A 21381-nucleotide genomic window follows, 5' to 3' on the forward strand; every position below is an offset into this window, starting at 1 on the left:
AACATGTAGGGACTGCATATTTTGTAAGCAAATGAGAGCAAATTTGAAAACAGCGACGGAGCATATTTAAATAACATAATAAAATCCTTACACTTGATACAGCGCCTTATCACACCATCGAGACGTCTCAAGGCGCTTCACAGGATATAATGTAAAGTGTGTATTTTGTGGACGAACCATGGCAGCCAGTAGTACACAGCAGTGTACCACATGGACCAATTTTATTTCGGGATTTGTCTCTTTTCAAATAGTGTCATGGGACGTATAACATCCACCTGAACAGGCAGATGGGAACTTCGGTTTAAATTCTCATCCGAAGATAATGTTATGCAACGAAGGGCTTGAGTAAGAAAAAGCTGCGATTTCTCTATTTGTCAAGCAGAATGGTTGTTTTATTAAAGTTTGCCTGTATTGGATCTTTACATTACATTAGAGAAAAATACTGCTTTGAATCAGCACACTTGATTGACAGAATGTTCCCAGCAGAGAGAGACAGAGAAACCATTACACAAAACAAAATGCGATGAATATTTCACATCACTCTGAAATCTCCTCATCAATTTAATTGAAGATATTACACCACCTGAAGTTTCTTGTATTATTCCATTCCAAATCGCTCCACAACCCAACCTTACGTTAGCCCAGATTTCATTATCGTGCAAGCATTGGCCCGCATACTGAATGCATGGGATTGGTTTCCGAATAGACAATGACAACAACAACAACAACAAAAACAAATTAGACTTGTACAGCATCCTTCATGTCGGAAAGACGTCCCAGGGCGCTGGACAGTCAGGGTTTTTGGACCCGAGCGGGGAGTTGGGGTCAACAGGGGTGGAGTATAGGGAGGGTGGATGGGATTGGAGGGTGGCAGAAGGCATGGTCAAAGAGGAAGGTCTTTAGATGGGACCTGAAGGACAATAGCAATTTACACTCCCTCTAGATTGCCTTTTACGTTGGGGAACACTCTCGAGGTGCTTTACAAAGATTGAGTGAGAACCTGAGCTGGGAGGGATATTGGGTGTAAGCAAAGAGATAGTTTTGAAGGGAGGGGAAGAGACTGAGGTAATAATAATAATAATCCTTGCATTTGATGCAGTGCCTTGGGACGTCCTCCTGACGTGAAAGGCGCTATACAAATGTAATTTTGTTGTTGTTGTTGTAGCGCCTTATCACATCTTTGAGACATCTGAAAGCGCTTCGCAGAATATACTGTAAAGTGAATTGAGCGAATTTTATGGGCGAAACGCAGCATCCAATTGCGCACAGCAATGTCCCACAAACAGTCGTGGATTGGATGTCCAAATTATTATAATTTTATTTATTTGGAGGGTTTATTACCACTGGAAAGTGATCCACCGAATGACTAACAACTGGGTTCCTACTTACTGCTACATAAACAGCGGATGGTAGGGTAAGGAAACTTACTAAAACTTACTAAACTGAGGTTTCATCTTGCCCTGTCCAGGAATCAAACCCAGGTCCTCTCGCTTGCGAGGCGAGTGCTCTCACCAATACGCTACAGGACTCCACATGTATCCCCAATTGTAGGAACATAGAAACAGGAGGCCATTCAGCCACTTGAGCCTGTTTCGGCATTCTATAAGATCATGGCTGATCTGTACCTTAACTCCATTTACCCGCCTTTGCCCTGTGTCCCTTGATATCCTGACCTAACAAATATCTATCCACCTCAGTCTTGAAAACCCATGGGTAAAAGAAAAAGCCAAGTCTCCTCCAAGCCTTTGCGTCATCTTAAGTAGTGGAGGTTTGAAACTCTCTGTTACAGTTTACAAAGCGATCATGACACACCTTCCTATTAAGACACGGAACGGTTTATTTCTACATGTCATAGTTCAAGGACTCTTGCTCAGGAGAGGGGATAGATCGGCAGGGATTCCAATCCATTCAGGTAGGAAAGCTGCCTCGTACCTGAATATCTTTAGGAAATTTGAGTCTGGCAAGGTAAAGTTAGTGAGATAAATTGTTTCCCCACCAACAAGGTAAGCAGCCCAGTATCCAAAGGTCCCTATTGTCACTATGCTATGATTGCAGTGAGCAAGGATAGCAAAGTCTTTGGTTGGGTTAGATTCATTGCTAGTGCCTGCAAAGTAGACATCTCCTTTGGAAGCATCAATGTTCTCCTTACACCAATCCATTCCATTGCTTAGCACAAAAAGACAGCATCCTGGTATTTATTCCTGAAGTAGGACATGGCTTTTTCTAGATAGTTTTTGTCTCCAATGACACCGTTCCAATACTCTGTCATAATTTCCACATAATCTCCTCTTCGAATGTGGACACCAATATAAGTCACACTTGGATGTGATGCAGTTATCTGTCTCAGATACAGGTTGGTCTCCTCAGTGATAAAGTCGTGGAAAGTGAATTCACGAAGAATCTCTGATCGGATGTGATGATAGAAGGTCCAGGAACATGGATAACCGTTGAGTTGAACATAGTCTCCTGGGATGTCGTAATACTTTTCCTCCATCCAGTCATTAATCTTAAAGACTTTCCAATTAATCTTTTTCTGCACTTCTTCGTTTATGGTTGGAAGGGTTAGTTTGAAGATCTGGGACAAGATGTTAGCCATGGACGGTAAGATATAAGCTTGTCGTTTATTCAACCGCGCCAGGGCAAATAATGTAGCATACTGTCCCATGCAATTGCCAAACCGTCCATCTGGCAGAAATATCCACATGCCTTTGGAAGACCTGATGGCTTTGGAAGTCTCACAGCTTTCATCTCTGTGACATTCGCAGGCTTCACTGGTCTCTCTTGACGGGTCAGAAACGTTCTTGTCTTTTACAAATGCAAATTTCTCGTTCAGTCTGTACCTAAACACATAACTAAACGTTGCGTACAGAATCAGAACCGAATCCAGCAACAGCATCATAAAGCACAGCTTTCTCCAGGTGAATAAACTAGCAAATCGATCGTTCAAATTGTTCATCTTAACCGTCTTCTGAACCGATCTGGTTACGTCTCCAGTTTGGGCAAGAACCATTCGAGTCCTAAAAAACATAGAGGCCGAGAGCAGAAAACATAAGATACACTTCACTTTCTTTCACTGCAGCAGTTTTACTTATATGAATCGTCTCCTTCAGAGCACGTCTCAAGACCCTCCTCTTTGAGACGTCTAGAAGACGTGATAAAACATTGTACCAAATGCAAGGATTATTATTTATTATTATTATAATTGACCTATGAAATACATAGTCAATCCACTTTGCGATACATTCTGTGAAGCACTTCGATATGCCTCAGTGAAGTGATAAGGCGCTATATCAAATGCAAGGTTTATTATTATAATAATTGGTTTTAAACGCCTGAGGATTTTCAGGAAGAAGGGAGGCTGAGAGAGGGAAAGAGTAATGTAATCATGAGATCTGCGGAGAAAATTGGCAAACAGACCAGGATATACAATTTAATCAAAAATTCCGAACAATGGTGAATAGCTAAGACTTATCAATGTGATTTTCATGAAAGATCACTATTGTTTATGACCAGCCTGTAATGGATCCATTGTTTCCAAATACCGCAGTTATAATAATAATCCTTGCATTTAATATAGCGCCGTATCACGTCTTCGAGTTGTGGCAGCAAATTGAGCACAGCAGTGTCCCACAAACAGTCCTGGATTGAGTGACCACATTTTTTGGGGGGGATTATTATCCCTAGTAAGCGATCCGCCAATCGACGAACAACCGGATTCTTGTTACGGTTAGGTCAGCAGAGGCGTGTGGAATAAAGAAACTTTGCGAAGGACTTTGGGATGTCACTTAAAATGATAATCGCTACATCAAACGCAAGGATTATTGTTATTTTTAAAAGCATTGGTTCACAACTGGATTTCGCTATCGACAGTGCTGAGTCGTTAATGGAAAATTCTGTGCTTAAATGGATGACTCTCAGCGTTCCTCCTACAAAATTGGAGCAGTATTTTGTCCGTGGAGAGAAGGTAATCCGGTGACATAGTGTTCAAAATTATGAGGGCGTTTGGTAGAGTAGACAGATAGGGAGAACTGTGCCCTCTGACGGGTGGGTCGGTAACCAGAGGACACAGATTGAAGATAATTGGCAAAGGAACTAGAGGGGAGACGAGGAGAATTTTTGTTTTACCCAGCGAGTGGTTATGCTGTGGAATGCATCCCCTGAAACTCACTTCCAAAAGGGAAATGAATAAGTACTTGAAAGGGAAACATTTGCAAGACTAAGGGGAACGAGCGGGGGAGTGGGACTAATCGGAGAGCTCTTTCAAAGAGCGGCACAGGCACGACGGGCTGAATGGCCTATAATAAAAATAATCCTTGCAATTGATATAGCGTCTTATCACGTCTTCGAGATGTCTCAAAGTGCTTCACAGAATATACTGTCAAGTGAACTGACTGTATATTTTGTGGGCAAAACGCAGCAGCCAATTGCGCACAGCAGCGTCCCACAAACAGTCGTGGATTGAGCGACCAAATTTTTTGTTTTAAGGAAATTATTACCCCCGGAAATGCGATCCACCAATCGACTAACAACCGGGTTCCCACTTACTGCTGGGTAAGCAGAGGTGTGTGGAGTAAGGAAACTTGCCCAACGTTTCGCCCCGTCGGGATACAAACCCGGGTCTCGTGCTGGCGAGGCGAGTGCTCTAACCACTTTGCGCTGTAGGATTCTATGATTCTATTGTAATAACTGCTCCTAACCGTTGACTGGCAATCTGTGCATGAGGTCTACACTGGACGAGAACAGGAATAGGCTTGGTTTCAATGCCCCGAGACATGGAGCACACAATTTGCTAACTTACATTCCAGTTCCCCCCCCCCGACCCAACCCACCCCAATATCTATTCGTTTTGATTATGACAAAAGCAAAGAACAGGAAACATGAGAAGAATCCTTCCTACCCGCACAGAAATGTGTTCAGAAGAAGAGCTGGTGCCAGTAGGGAAGCGGAGGCTAATTTGAGTCCATGGAGGTTTGAGAGGTTGGAAAAAGTAGTGTCAGGGTCAGGAATGTGCTTAGCTGTGCTGTGTGCTCCCGAACACTGCTGGGTTGGTTCAGGACGTGTAGGTGCAAGTCATTTTCTGTCTGAAATATATTCGAACTTATTGTGATGTGCAGTGGAGTGCAGTGACCTTTACAAACTGCGTAGCCCTATCAGGTGAAAACTCTCTGCGGTGGTTCAAATATGATTTGGCTAAGGCTAACTTAGTTGTTACAATCGCTGGCAGCAACAGAATCTAATGAACCTAATTACGTGGGAAATCTCAGAGGCCGAAAGAGTTAGCTTCAGGTTCCTCTCTGATGACTTCTTGGCGAGTTGAAGTATTAAAGCACGAGTCATGGACTCCAGGTCAAATCTCCCATTTTTAACAATTACTTTCATTTTGAATACAGTAGAAGCCGTCTAAACCAGACACTGACGTAAGTATCAGTTGGGATCATGCATGTAATATGAATTATTGCAAAAGTATGAGTTATGTCAACTTTGCAGAGAATATAAACTCTCGAATGGGACTTGGGCACATGTACGACTTAGGTGATTATAAAATTTATACACGATCCAACTTATTATAATAATAATCCTTGGATTTGATACAGCGCCTTATCATGTCTTCGAGACGTCTCAAAGCGCTTCACAGAATATACTGTAAAGTGCAGTGACTGTGTATTTTGTGGGTGAAACGCGGTAGCCAATTGCGCACAGCAGTATCCCACAAACAGTCTTGGATTGAGTGACCACATTATTATTATTATTTTCTTTGGAAGGGATTATTACCCCCGGAAAAGCGATCCGCCAATCGACTAACAACGAGGTTCCTACTTATGAGTTTTACTGTACTTTTTTTTTGCACTGTCTGTCATTTCCAAAAATTACTTTTGTGAGAGCTTTGTTCGTGAGCTGTAACTGCCTCTGGTTACACTGTGAAGTTAAGCCACTTCTTATAAGAATGTGCCATCTACTGTGGTATCAGCAAACTACAGCATTGATTTACATCACGGACATCATGAAGCTTCTTGGACATTTTTGCACAGGGGGACCCTACAGAACTTCACAGATCCTTGGTGTTCAGGATCAGCAGGTTGTTTGACTCACCAGATATCTCATCATCCTCATCCTCATCTTCAGAATCTTCATTTTATTCCTTGTAACATGACGCTAGTGTCCAAGAAATATTAATTGTATACTATTTTTCCAAATCGTATAAAAATCTGTAACCACAGAAAGTCAATTTTTTAAATTCAGTATAAGGAAGTAAATGCTGTTCTTTCCAGGGTCTACGTTTAAAACAATGGAAATCCCAGGAACTGCTCATGAAGAACCACCGCACACATTGTATTGTGCAGAATCCTTGTTTTAATCCGTCGGGGCGAAACATTAAACAAGTTCCGTTACCTCATACGCCTGTTTACCGAGCAGTGATTAGGAATCCGGTTGTTAGTTGATTGGCGGATCGCTTTTCCGAGGCTAATAATCCGTTCAAAAATAAATAAGTATATAAATCATAACAATAAGTTGGTCACTTCAATCCACGACTGTTTGTGGGACACTGCTGTGCGCAATTGGCTGTTGAGTTTCGCCCACAAAATATACAGTCAATTCACTTCACAGTATATCCTGTGAAGCGCTTTGAGACGTCGCAAAGAGGTGATAAGGCGCTACATCAAATGCAAGGATTATTATTATCAATTACAACCGGACAGAACTGCTGAAAAGGGAAATGTAATAAAGCAGAGGTCTGAGAGCAGGTCATTCATTTATTCTCTGACCATATTTTTTGGGGGTCAGCCGGGTGTCTGACACATGTGGAAACCGATCAACCGTGCTTAGGAGTATCCAAACCAAACTGAGAATTCCATGCGTCCCATCTGCACATGGAAATCCCAGAGATGCGCTCTCTTTCTCCCTGGAAGGGTACATCCTGCTTACCTAACTCTGGAGAGTAATAAGCACAGGTTGGCAAGAGCCAAGGGTTCCCAGAGTGCGCATTGGGGGTAACTGCTGAAGATTATCCTCTAGCCAAACGGACAGGAGAGAAAATAGAGAGGGTTTTGTTGCCTCAAAAAAAAACAAATCAGTAAATTGACAGAACTGACCTTGCAAATAATATCTTATCTTAGTTTGCGGTCATGTGTTTATTCAGGGAAAAGCGCACGAGGAGCAAAGTGTTATGCCACCACCTGTTTCTGCTTAACCATCTCCCATGCGCGGCAAGTAAATGCTGACCATCTTAAGGTGGGAACCCCACAGCAGGTACACAAATGGCACAAGAATCGGTACTTGAGCATTTAAATTGAGGCAATCATTCATTTAGTGATTGTGCTGGATAAGCGACCCTTTAAAACGGATCGAGGAGGGACTTTATTTTCAGTTGTTTCACGGCGAAAATGAGGGCATTTTTGATCCTCAGCGCAGTCCTTGTGGCTGTCTGCAGTCAGAAGACGTTTCACGGGTAACTTTTCTTCCTGCGCCGAAGGGTCGCGTTTCAAAAGTTGCAGTGGAGTTCTGTCGGGTAGTGGTTAGAGCGCTCGCCTCGCAAGCGAGAGGACCCGGGTTTGATTCCCGGACAGGGTGAAACCTTAGGCAAGTTTTGTTACTCTGTTTACCTCCCAGTAGGTAGGAACGCGGTTGTTAATCGATTGGTGGATCGCTTTCCGGGGGTTAGTAATCCGTTTTTAAAAAAAATGTTTGTCACTCAATCCACGACTGTTTGTGGGACGCCTCTGTGTAATTGGCTGCCGTGTTTCGCCCACAAATATACAGTCAATTCCCTTCACAGTATATTCTGAGAAGTGCTTTGAGAAGCCTCAACGACGTGGTAAGGCGCTGCATCAAATGTAAGGATTATTATTTCAGTCAAAATGGTTGTGGTGGGGGGGGGGGGGGGGGGGAGGGGTTTGTAGGGCAGAAAAGTTGTATTTTTTTATTAAGTTGAAAATAATTGTTGGCGAGGATATTCTGCTTTTAAAATATGAAACTCCATTCCCTCCCGTTAATATTCAGGCAAAGTAGAGTGGAGCATTCCTGACATCTTTGTGATGCGTTGTCACAAAGTTATAATTCATAACGAGCATCAGGAAAATTATCAGGACAACAAGCACTGCTGTGGATTGAGACGTTCTCAAAATTCTCCTTATCTATCACCCCCCCACCCACCCACCCCAAGCTCTCCCCCACCTTCATCCCCGACATCGCCACCCTCCTATCTTCCCACTCCCTTTGCTCCGAACGCCTTTTCATCCTTAACGACTTCAACCTTCACCTCACTCCCTCCTGTTCTACCTCTGCTGACTTCTCCTCTATTATCTCCTCCCTCAGCCTTTCCTTCCACATCCACTCTGCCACCCACGTCTGCGGTCACCTCCTCGACCTGGTGATCACTCGGGGCCTCACCGGCTTGGACCTCACCATCATCAACAAAGTAATCTTGGACCATCACTTCATCTCCCTTAATTCCTCAATCCCTCTCCCCACCGGCACCCAACCCACCTCCATCTCCTTCAACCCCTGAGGGAAAATCTCCCCCTCCCTCCCTCTCGGCTGCCTTGGAGTCATCTGAATTCCTTCCCTCTGGGCTTCCGCCCTCAATGACCTATTCTCCTCGGTCACTCTTCTCCACCTCTCCTCCACTCTCGATTCCCTTGCTTTTCCCTCGTTTCCTGAACCGTCTCCTACTCACGTAAGTCACCATGGTACACCAGCCATCGCCACGCCCTTGAAGCACAGGTGTGTGCCGCTGAACGCACCTGACTTAAATCGAACTCAACGGTCCATTGGCAGATTTGGCTGGACCTTATCAAATCCTACCGCTCCGCCCTCGCCTCCGCTAAATTGTCATTCTACTCCAAGCAATCTTGGAGGCCAAGGACAATCCCAGGCTCCTCTTCTCCATCACCAACTGGCTCCTCCGCCCACCCTCTCACCCCTTGACCACCCTCATCTCCAATGCCAACTGCGAGGCAATGCTGCACTTCCTCGAATCCAAAGTTGAAGGCATCGCTCAGCTGCCACTGCCCTCCCGTCTAGTACACCTTCCCCATCACCTGCTCCCACCCCGGCTCCTATCCATTCCTCCCTCCTCACCTTCGAACCTGTCTCCCACTCCTCTCTCACCACCACTATAACCCGCATGAAACCGACCACCTGCTCCCCATCCCTACCCCTCTCCTTACCTCCCAGCTTCACCTCCTTGCCCCTCTACTCACTGACATCATAAACCTCTCCCTGTCCACTGGTATTGTTCCCACCCCATTAAAAACAGCCGTCATCACTCCAATCCTCAAAAAACTCTCCCTGGACCCAGCTGTGCTCTCAAACTACCGCTCCATCTCCAACCTCCCGTTCCTCTCGAAGGTCCTGGAATGAGTTGTTGCTTCCTGGGTTCGCTCCTTCCTCTCCCGCCACTCCCTCACAACCTCCTCCAAGCCCGTGTCCTCTCCCACACCAGACTCCATGACCCTATAACCCCCAACCTCGCCCCCTCCCTTGCCTTCTTCAAAACCCATCTCAAGATCCTCCTCTTTGACCGTGCTTTCGATCATCCTGACTCTTGTACAACATGATAATGTTGTGTCTCACTCACAGAGCATGGCCCATTACTCCCTGAAATGTTATAATAATAATAATACTAATAATAATAACTCTTGCATTTGATAAGTCGTTGCCTTATCACATCGTTGAGACGTCTCAAAACTTCACAGAATATATTGCAAAGTGGATTGGCAGTGTATTTTGCGGGCGAAACATTGATGTGAAACAGTGTACACTACTCGGCCCTCATTATCAGTGTATGTTTTATTGTTTAAGATCCTACATATATTTTGATACGCCCCCTCCCTCCCCCCAATGATCAGTCTCTCCCACTCCCAGCTCAGGCACCCTGTTGGTTCTGTGCAGCACTTTGAGATGAGAGATCCTCTCGCAGTGAAGGGTGTATAGAAATGTAAAACAATTATTGTTGGTGATTTGTGTGTTTTTTCTCCTGTTTACATTTTCCACAGGGACCAGGTGCTTCGAGTCACTGCCAAAAATGAGGCGGAAGTTGCCATCGTGAGGTCCCTCGGGGAAAAGAAACATCTCCATGTAAGTCATCATGGTTTTTTGGTCAGCCTGTTGGGCAATTTTCCATATCCACACGTCACTATTTACCGAACAGTAAGTAAGAACCCGGTTGTTAGTCGATTGCTGGATTGCTTTTCCGGAGGTAATAATTCCTTAAAATAATAATAGTAGTAATAATAATTAGGCGCAGGTTGACAAGAGCCAAGGCTTGGGGAGTCTAGAGTGTGTGTTGGGGTGAATGCTGGAGTCTAACCAGCTAAAAGCTTGCCATTGATATCACTATCTGGCAAGCTACACAAGTAACTGTGGCACCATCAATAATGGATTAGGGATGTACCTGGAATTCAAAATGATTACTGCTGTGGATTGGACAGGGAATGGGGTGAGGAGTGAAATAAATGCTTATTTTATCTCAAACCTGGGCTGCAGATCTGTTTCTATAATATTGAACGGCCAAAAGACCGAATGGCCTTCTTCTTCAGGCGCTGACAGCATCAGCATCCAAGATTGCACTCTCCACCTCTCAAAGCCGGTCAGGAACCTCGGGGTTCTGTTCGACCCTGAGCTGTCCTTTCTCCCTCATATCCGCGCCACAACTGGCACCGCCTTCCATCACCTCTGGAACATCGCCAAACTACGGCACTACCTCACCCCTCACGCTGCTGAAACTCTGGTCCACGCCTTTATCACCTCAAGGCTGGACTATGGGAACTCTCTCCTCGCCGGCCTTCCTGGCCCTCCCTCCACAAGCTGCAGGTCATTCAGAACTCTGCAGCTCATGTACTGTCCCGCACCAGACACCGCGACCACATCACTCCCACCCTCGCTCACCTCCACTGGCTCCCCATCCCCCAGAGGGTCGAATTCAAGATCCTCATTCTCACCTACAAGGCCATTCACGGCCTCGCTCCCCCCTACCTGTCCGACCTACTATCCCCCTACTTACCTGCCCGTACCCTCCGTTCCTCTGGCTCCGGTCTGCTCCACATCCCCCGCCCCAACCGCTCTACCATCGGTGGCCGGGCCTTCAGCCTCTCAGCCCCGAGGCTCTGGAACTCTATCCCCCAGTGCCTTCGCCGCTTCCTCCCTTTCCTCCTTCAAGGCCGGTCTCAAGACCTTTCTCTTTGACTGTGCCTTCAGCTCCCCTCTCAACTCTCTACCCCCTCCTCGCTCCCTCCCTTCCCTCCCCTCACCCTGACCATTTCCCCCCAATGCTCGGGTCCTGACCCAACTGTACAGACCCTTGGGACGTCCTCCCGACGTGAAAGGTGCTCTATAAATGGAATCTTGTTGTTGTTGTTGTTCTGTGCTGTACATAAACTCATGCAATCTCAAAGCTTCTTTACTGTTGCAATGGCTCCGTTGAAGTCACCTATCTACTAATTCTTGTTTTGGCACCTGAGGTGTCTAGCGATTTGCTGGAAATATAGTCACAAATATAGATTATAGTCTACAGAACGTTAACTGATTCTATCTGATTAAGCACAAGTTACAAATCCTTCCAATGCCCTGGCACCTCCCTACCTCTCTGACCTGCTTTCTCCCCACTGCCACCGCTCAGCCGACTTTGACCTCCTACTAGTCCCTCGTCCCCTCCTCCGCTCCACCATCTGTGGCTGCACTTTCAGCCACTACACCCTGAACTACACCCCGAACCTGTGAAACCCTCTCGTCCCAATCCCTCCACCTTGCCCCCTCCTTCTCCTTTTTAGATCACGACTGAAGACCTGCCTCTTTGACTGTGCTTCCGGTTACCTCCTCCCTCCCTCTGCCCCACCCCAGGCTCCTCCACTGTTAAGCGCTCTGAGGCACTGCCCTGTGTGAAGGGCGCTATATAAATGTAAGTTGTTGTTGAGTTTACCTGCTATAATGTTTTCAATCATTAGGTTGATTTCTGGTCAGAACCTCGCAGAGCTTTGCTGCCCATTGATGTCCATGTCTCCGGAGAACACATCCAAGCAGCGAAAGCCTTTCTGGAGCTCAATGGTCTTAGCTACTCAGTCCTGATTGAAGATCTCCAGGTGCAGTACAGTATTTCCTTTCAACTGGTGTGAGTTGTGCCTCGTTGTATATTTACCTCTATTTGGGCATTGCTCCTCAATCAGCATCAACTAGTTTACACAGCAAAATAATAACTTATGCTACTTTGCGAGTTATTGACCACCAACAGCGGTCGGGCCTTCAGCCTCTCTGCCGCCACTCTCTGGAATTTCATCCCACAGTCCCTTCACTTCCCTCCCTCCATCCCTCACCTCCTGTAAGGCCAGTCTCAAGACCCTCCTCCTCGACCGCGCCTTCGGTCGCACTCCCCTCCATCCTCCCTGGTCCCAACCAATTCCCCGACTGTCAGCGCCTTGGGACGTTCCTCCCGACGTGAAAGGCACTATACAAATATAATTTGTTGTTTTTCAGGTCCTGTTGGAAGAAGAAAAGCGAGAAATGATAGCTTCCCGAACAGAGGAACGCAACACCAGAATATTCAGCTACGCCATCTACCACACAGTGGAAGAGGTAAAGTCAACCTACAACAGCACCTTGCGCTTATATATAACGTCTCTCATGCCATATAAACATTTCAAATCGCTTTAGAAAATAAAATGCAATAGAATGGAATAAATCATGTTACCTCGGCAAAGTGGCAGCTAATCTGTGCCAGCAATCTCCCATAAACAATAGCGAGATGAATAGCCAATTCATTTGAATTTGGCTTGAACATCTGGCCGTGGACAGAATATAAGGCCGGATAAATGGGAGGAGGAACTCTACTTTTTAATATTTAAATAGATGACCTTGTCTATGAACTTCACCTTCAAAGCCCTTAATGGCCTTGCTCCTCCCTACCTCTGTGACCTCCTAACTCCCTACCAACCTGTCCACTTCCTCTGCTCAGCGGGCTCCGGCCTGCTTCACGTCCCCCGCCTTGCCCACCCCACCATTGGTGGGCGGGCCTTCAACCTCCCTGCCTCCTCCCACTGGAACTCCATCCCACAGTTCCTCTACCTCACCCCCTCCCTTGAATCCTTCAAAACCTATCTGAAGAGCGTCCTCTTCGACCGCACCTTCGGTCACCCTCCTACGCCTACCCTCCCCGCCCTCCACCCCTCCTGATCTCAACCACCAGGTGTGGATCCCTGATTGTCCAGCACCTTGGGAAGTCTTCCTGATGTGAAAGGTACTTATACACATGTAATTTATTGTTAGAAAGAGACAAGACTGGGTTTCAATTAATTTTGCCGCTGTATTTTATTCCCCCAGATCTTTGCCTGGATGGACACATTCGTAGCTTCAAACGCAGGCCTGGTCAGCAAGATGCAGATTGGTACCAGTTATGAGAATCGCCCACTCTACGTGCTGAAGGTTGGTTTGCGAAGCCTGTTGTTTACCTTTTATGTCATTACGTTTCAATCCGACAGGTTATCCGATGGGTCAGTGCCATTACTTTGAATGATGGATCGACGGCTGCAGTTAGTTTAATCTGTTTTTAATATTTTATCCCATTGAACACTTTTATACTTAAGCAGGCATCCGTCCACCTGCTTCCAGAATCAAAGTGATGGTTGTTTCTGCGTCTGACACATTGGAATTCTATTAACTCTGTGATAAATTGTTGCTGTGGAGTCCACTTATATCCAAGAGGACATTGACAGATCAATCTGTTGGGATTTTTGGCAGCTATTGATCAATTCAGGTTATTCATTAATCAATTCCGGTCTTGCAATACATTCTCAAGTATTCATTCTTGTACATATAAAACATTTGAACCCCTGCATTACAATGCTTCGGGGAGAACAAGTTTGTAGAGCTATGGGGAGAGAGCAGGGGAGTGGGTTTGATTTGGATAGCTCTTTTCAAAGAACTGGCACAGGCACGATAGCCCGAATGGCCTCCTTCTGTGCTGCATAATTCTATGATTCTATGACTCTATGAATTCTGAATTTAAATGACTCCCTGATATTTCAAGTGAAGATTTTATTCAAACTGTAAGCAAGACATAACTTCACCAATGAGCAACCTGTACAAGGCAGGGGGCTGAGGTTTGCGTTGATCAAGAGAACATAGGATTAGAGTTACGAAGGGCAATTTCAGGACAAACACCACAAAATAGAATTATTGATGGATAATTATTGACAGGTTGCCAGATAGGGTGTAATTGAAGTCGAGGTACAGATCAGCCATGATCTAGAATGGTGAAACAGGCTTGAGGGGCTGATTGACCTACTCCTGTTCCTATGTGTGGATGAGGAGTGAACTCATTTATAAATAGCCCGATGCAGTGATGAGAAGAGGGTACAGTGGGTATATTAGGATGAGATCAAATGGGCCAAAGGGGTTCTTCTCCTCAATCAATCTTGTTAGTGTATTTGTGGCATTTCAGATGGTTTCGCCTAAGGTTTCGCCCGGGCCCAGGAATCAAACCCGGGTCCTCTCGCTTGAGAGGCGAGCGCTCTGATCAAAATGCTACAGGACCCCACTATTTGGATGCATATTTAAAATATTTTTTTTCAGGGTACTAATAGCCAATTTCACTGTTGTCACTTTTTCTACACAGTTCAGCACTGGTGGAAATAATCGCCCGGCCAACTGGATTAACTTTGGCATCCACTCCCGTGAATGGATTGGTCCAGCCACCGGCCTCTGGTTTGCAAATAAGGTTCGTCTGCCATCAATGTGATTGTGATTACTGTAATCTATGAATCCCTTCAGGCCCCAGTAACTTCTCTCTGATCTCCTTCTACCCCACTTCCCTACTCAACCCCTCCACTTGGCTAAGTGGCCAACCCCGCCTTCTCCATTCCACCACTAGCGGCTGAGCCTTCAGTTTCTAAGTCCCTAACCACTGTAACTCCCTCCCTCTAACTCTCCATCTCCCCCTCCCCTCTATCTGTCTTTAAGTCTCGCCTTAAAACCTACCTATCCGAATGCACATATGGTCATCACCTCTTGGTGACCGGTTGTTAATATTATCACCGGTGATAATTATCACATTGTAGGACATTCTGTTCCTGTTGATGTCTGGGGCAATAAGTAGCACAGAGTAACACTCCTCCAAATGTTCTCACCCATACTTGGTCTCGGCAGTTGAGTGAGTTGACATTGCCTTTGGACCACCATTTCTGTGCTGGTTTGGGGACTATTTTAAAGTTAATTTGAAGATCCCTTGTGGCTGATATTGACGAGAACTTCTTCAGGAGTGGTGGAATGTCCCATGATTTGACAACTATCATCAGTGATAATTACTGATAATTACCTTTCACATCAGGAAGACTTAATAATACATGCAATTGATGTAGAAATACATTTACTACTCGCTCACTATTTCAGTGAGCGAGTGGTAAATGTATGGAACAGGAAGACGGTGGAAGGAGAAAGTGTTTAATCTTTCAAAAGCAAATGAGATAGATTTATTTTAGGAAAGAATAGCTTGGGATACAGTATCGTTAGAGACATGACATGTGCATACGAATGCCAGGAAGGCGAACTGGATGGGCCTTGGTCTTCTTTCGTCTGACAAATTCTTATCTTCTAGAATGTCTTGAAGGGCTTTGCAACATTCACTGTAAAATGTAATGCCTCTATATTGGTAAGAAAATACTATATATGTGTATATATATTTGATGTAAGTAATTAATCCATCACGCACCACATTTTTCAGCTAATCATATTGAAATGTTTACAGCCGGCAGGAATCAAGTGAGGCAGGACATTGAATGTCCTCAGCATTCACTCATTGTGTGAACTTTCTTTATGGTATCTGCTGCAGCTCGCCTCTGAATATGGCAAGGATCCCTCTGTGACTTCATTGCTGGACAAAATGGACATCTACTTGGAGCTTGTTACAAACCCCGATGGTTATTACTTCACTCACAATGAGGCAAGTGCAATGGAAATCTTACCGCTTATTGTTTCTTTTTGGGTGTTAAAACATTTCTTTCCCTCTTTCCTCTGTTACTTGCCTCACAATGTCTACAGTTGCTGCCTAAAAGGCAATGAGGTGACCATCAACAATTCAACAGGAGCAACAACTTGAATTTATGTAGCGCTCCTCCGGCAGAGTAGAGTCCCAGAGCGCTTGAGGTGACCATTTACTAAGGTCACAAGAGGCCAGACAATTCACGAGAACAGTGCTGCTTTTTTGTTTAATCCTTCCTCCAAAAGAGCTCCAATGCACTCGACCTGTGTTCAACACCTTTTCATAACTGTCTGGCTGACTAGAGCGTTCAGATCACATTAAAACTACTAATTGAGTATTGAGACTAACTCTGGGTTGTTGTTAGTTTTCATCCATCTGTAACTCATTGTAGGCTCAACATTCTGATGGACTAACTTGGAAAGTTAATGCCAGTTACCAGGATTTTCTATTTATAATTATAGTAATAATAATCCTTGCATTTGGTATAGCGCCTTACCGCATCGTTGAGATGTCTCAAAGCGCTTCACAGAATATATTGTAAAGTGAATTGAATGTATATTTTGTGGGCGGGCGAAACGTGGCAGCATCCCACAAACGGTCGTGGATTGAGTGAACACATTTTTTTTGTGGTGGGGAGGGCTTATTGCTGCCAGAGAGCAATTTGCTGATCAATTACCAACTGGGTTCCTACTCACTGCTTGGTAAACAAAGGCGTATGGAGTAAGGAAACTTGCCCAAGTCTTCACCCCGCCTGGGAATCGGACCAGGGTCCTCTTGCTTGCAAGGCGAGCGCGCTAACCACTACGTTAGGGAACTATTTGCACCAGTTCAGTTCAGAAATATTCTGGGAGAGTCGCACAAGTGGGAAACAGCAAAACCAAACAGCCTATCATCCACTGTATATTTTGAGATAGCTGTGGATTTGTAGCGTTTTCAGTACCTTTTTTTTAATGTCCCGTAGCTCAGTGGTTAGAGCACTCGCCTTGCAAGCGAGACACCTGGGTTCAATTCCAGGCAGGTCAGGGCGAAACCTTGGGCAAGTTTCCTTACTCCACACAGAGCCTAATAATAATCCCTCCAAAACAAAACAATAATAAATTGGTCATTCTCAATCCACAACTGTTTGTCGGACACTGTTGTGCGCAATTGGCTGCCGCGTTTCGCCCACAAATATACTGTCAATTCACTTTATGGTATGTTCTGTAAAGCTCTTTGAGACATCGAGAAGACGTGAAAAGCGCTATATCAAATACAAGGATTATTATTATTATGTTGCTAATGTTTGTTTTCAGAACCGAATGTGGCGTAAAACCAGGGCCAAATACAGTGGAAATTTATGTATTGGCGTTGATCCAAACAGAAACTTTGATGCCAACTTTGCAGGTAAAGTCACATTCCACTCACTAAGGTACATAGGAAGAGAAGTTCAGAAGCTACTTATCTCTCTGAAGAGCAATCAAAGTGTATTCCAAGCCGGTATAACATGCTTTTGGTTACCATTATAGCTTACCAAACTGGGGTTTGCAATTCACAAGATGCACATTTTCCCAAATTGAATGTCGCAAATCAAAACCGTAATGAAATAAAATAAATTAAATCAAATAAAACAGATGTGTAATATTGCAAGTTAAACTTTTCTACTTACACTGATTTAGGTGATTACCATGGATGACAGATGACATGAAGTGATGTGATCCATTTTCATGTTAAGGGAATTTTCTTATATAATAACAACAAAAATTACATTTGTATAGCGCCTTTCATGTCGAGAGGACGTCCCAAGGTGCTGGACAGTCGGACTTATATAAGCAGATTCCCTCTAATCAAACTAATGACAGATGCTAGCTAGGTCTTATCCTCGCTTTCTATTGATAGGGCCTGGTGCGAGCAGTAACTCTTGCTCAGAAACATACCACGGACCTTCTGTCAATTCTGAAAAGGAGGTCAAAGCCATCGTTGACTTTGTGAAGGGCCATGGCAATTTCAAAGTCTTCATCGACATGCACAGCTATTCCCAACTCTTACTGTTTCCCTATGGTTACACATCAACAAAGGCAAAGGATCATGATGAACTGGTAAGACAACTTATAGCTAGTTCCAGCTTGTTCTTAGTATTTATATTGGGTTATATTGATTTATTGATCAGTGATTTGATTGTGGTTCACTTCAGGGGAATCCATAAGAAGCTAAGCTCTTTTGTGACAAAAGGAATTCAGGCAAACCAAGCCTTTCTGGTGTGTCTCTTCTTAATTAACGGACTAGAGATATGACAAAAGGGACGGGTGTATAAAGGCAATATTCAGCATGGTGTCCTCTGCTGGGTTAACTGATAATAATAATAATAATAATAATAATTCACCTTGCTTTGGATGTAGCGCTTTATCATGTCGTTGAGAAGTCTCAAAGCGTTTCACAGAATATATGGTAAAGTGGATTGACTGTATTTTGTTAGCGAAACATGGCAGCCGATTGTGCACAGCAAAAAGCAGTCTTTTTTTAAAAAAATCTCAGTCAAAACAGTAGCGGGAATCGTACTGATCTACACAGGAAATGCACTACATCCCAGTAACTTTGGGTCTACATAACTCTTGTGTTATAAGGGAACTTGTGCTCCAGGGAGGTGAGTTGTAAAGGGGTTGCCCTGAATGTCAATGGGTCAGTGTCTTCAGGGGCAAAGGAAAAGAAATTGAGGAAAGAAAATACAAAATTCTAATTTGAAAATCATCTGAGAAAAAAAGTTCTAAAAGTAAAATAGCTCTTTATATTAATGTATTTCACGAGTTACCTGTACCATTTGTCTGCACAGTTTACAACAACATTTGTTGGCTCCTTTCATGTCGGGAGGACGTCCCAAGGTGCTGGACAATCAGGGATTTGGACCTGAGCTGGGGGTTGGGATCAGGAGGCGTGGAGGGCAGAGAGGGTTTGGGTAGGAGGGTGACAGAAGGCGCAGTCGAAGAGGAGGGTCTTGAGACATGCCTTGAAGGAGGCAAGGGAGGGAACAGGGCAAAGGGACTGTACATTTTCTCATCCTAACTCAGCTCAAATCAACGCAAATCTGTTTCCTCCAGAATGCACTCAGCAAGGTATCAACCACTGCTTTGAGATCACTGTACGGCACTCCATATGTTTATGGACCCATCCTCACCACGATCTGTGAGTATGGTCATTGTAGACTTTCATGTGAAAGACAAATGTACATTCATATTCCATCCCCTTTCCTAGTGGAGCTCATATACAGTGAAACCACCACAGAATGTTACAACACAGAAATAGACCATTTGGCTCGTCAAGTTGGTGATTTTCACCGCACGAGCCACATAATCTAATCACTGTCCTGCTCACTCCGTATATATAAGAACTTGCATTTATGTACCTCCCCTCATTGCAGGGTAGCGTCCATTAAATACCCTTTAATACTATTTTTCAAGCTTCAAAGGGGATCCAAGGAGAAAGATTTGGGGGAGTGATCAGGCCATATCACGTACTGTTTTTCACTAGATCGTGTCTCTTTGCCTCTCCAACTGTTACCCCTGTTCTGATCTCTTGTAACACGCTTTTTACCTTCATTTGCCTCTTACCCTTTGCCACCCATTTTTCTTTATTCTTGTCGTGTTTCAATTGCGTCCTTTCTTTCTAATGTATTGAGAGGGTAGGTTGGTGACCTCCCAGTTTCTGATACTACCATTAAAAAAAGAACCTTTAGAAGCTCCCGTAAAATGCAGGGTCGACATTTCCTCTAACTTTCCTTCATCTCCTTCGGCATAGAAACCTAACTGCTTGGCTTTACACGGCTTTGCCTGTTGTGAGATGGGGTTAAGATTGGGAACCCCAAAGTATAGGCCCAAGACATCCTGTCACACCGATGCCACTGAATATTAACACCTCAGCCTTCCCTTGTGAAGAAGAAAGCACACAATAATAATCCTTGCATTTGACATAGAGCCTTATCGCACCTTTGAGACGTCTCAAAGCGCTTCACAGAATAAACTGAAGTGAATTGACTGTATATGTTGTGGGCGAAATGTGGCAGCCAATTGCACACAGCAGCGTCCCACAATCGGTCGTGGATTGAGTGACCAATTTATTGTTACCATTTTTTTTGGAAGGAATTATTATTACCCCCGGAAAAGCTATCCGCCGTGTCGACTAGTATGCTGATACACATCAGAGTATGCCATGATACTAAATATCTACATTTATCTCTTCCCCATTAGATCAAAGCAGTGGTTCATCCATTGACTGGGCCTATGACTCCGGCATCAAATACGCCTTCTGTTTTGAACTGCGGGACACTGGCAGATACGGTTTCCTTCTCCCAGCCAAGCAGATTATCCCAACAGCAGAGGAAACCTATTTGGGTTTGATGAAGATTTTGGAGCATGCCAGAGACAACCCTTACTAAAAAAGAATGATAAACTTGGCTCCAGTTTTGCTGGTGCGCGTATGCTTTGGCACCAGTCTTTTAATAGCATAAATCAAATTTTTCTTGAAATAAACGACTCAGCGTGCAGTTCATATTGTGTTTACTGTAGCTAGGCCTGCCAGTGCTGATCATAAAGCGCATAAAACTTCCTACACTAGCAAAACAAGCACCTCAGCCATTCAGGTGTTTTTGTTGACTGATCCAGATCTTCAAAGGGTAATACGCAAAGGCTTGGGGAAATCTGGAACTCTCTCCCCAAAAGGCTGTGGATGCTGGATCCATTCAAATTTTCAAGACTGAGGTAGATAGATTTTTGTAAGTTGAGGGTATCAAGGGCTATGGGCAAAGATGGGTGATTGGAGCTGAGGTCCAGATCAGCCATGATCTAATAGAATGACGGAACAGGCTCGAGGGGCTGAATGACCTACTCCTGTTCCTATGTTCTGCTGACAGTGTGTTGTGGCTGTCAACCAAAACATTCAATAATTCTGGATGTGTAGTCAATAGCTTTTGTTGTACTGGAGGTGAGACCAATGTACGATTGCTTCACTTGGTCAGTCGTACAATGGGATGTAATGCATTACATTAACACAATAATTATCACATCATGGGCCATTCTGCTTCTAGCTACGTCCCAGTATATGTGTGTATTTTGAGCTCCTCCTCTAGGCTGCGATAAAAGTCTTCCCATCATGAAGCCAATTTCCCCTTCTACAGCAAATGCGCTTCAAACAAAAAATAATTATTCTCAGTTTATTTGTGCTATAAGCAATGTTTGCCCACATCAGATGCAAACATTCCTCTTCAGATTAAGCAGTTAATGGGTCTTCTCCACGTCGACATATTTCCAGTAATAAATAATTAAATGAACGATTGGAGCAAGTGTTACAATCGGAGCTGCCAAATCATCCATGGTACTAATACACTAGGTAACAGTTGGGTTGACCCAAGTCGCTTTCAGCCGCTACACCTCGAAACTCTGAACACT

At 44.5% G+C, this 21381-nt stretch overlaps 1 protein-coding gene and 1 pseudogene across 1 annotated transcript; one reads left to right on the forward strand and one right to left on the reverse strand.

Moving 5' to 3' along the window:
* Positions 1-1856: 1856 nt before the first annotated feature.
* On the reverse strand, positions 1857-3010 carry LOC103177067 (annotated as a pseudogene).
* Positions 3011-7382: 4372 nt separating this feature from the next.
* On the forward strand, positions 7383-20372 carry LOC103176959 (carboxypeptidase A1 (pancreatic)). The gene is made up of 11 exons (XM_007890846.1): positions 7383-7447; positions 9996-10077; positions 11943-12077; positions 12469-12567; positions 13312-13413; positions 14606-14707; positions 15818-15928; positions 17260-17350; positions 17843-18042; positions 19039-19123; positions 20185-20372. The coding sequence occupies exons 1-11, from the start codon at positions 7383-7385 to the stop codon at positions 20370-20372; spliced, it is 1260 nt and encodes a 419-aa protein (XP_007889037.1).
* Positions 20373-21381: the final 1009 nt, after the last annotated feature.

The sequence above is a fragment of the Callorhinchus milii genome, unplaced genomic scaffold (assembly GCF_018977255.1).
Source record: "Callorhinchus milii isolate IMCB2004 unplaced genomic scaffold, IMCB_Cmil_1.0 Scaffold5, whole genome shotgun sequence".
In the NCBI taxonomy this organism is placed as follows: domain Eukaryota; kingdom Metazoa; phylum Chordata; class Chondrichthyes; order Chimaeriformes; family Callorhinchidae; genus Callorhinchus; species Callorhinchus milii.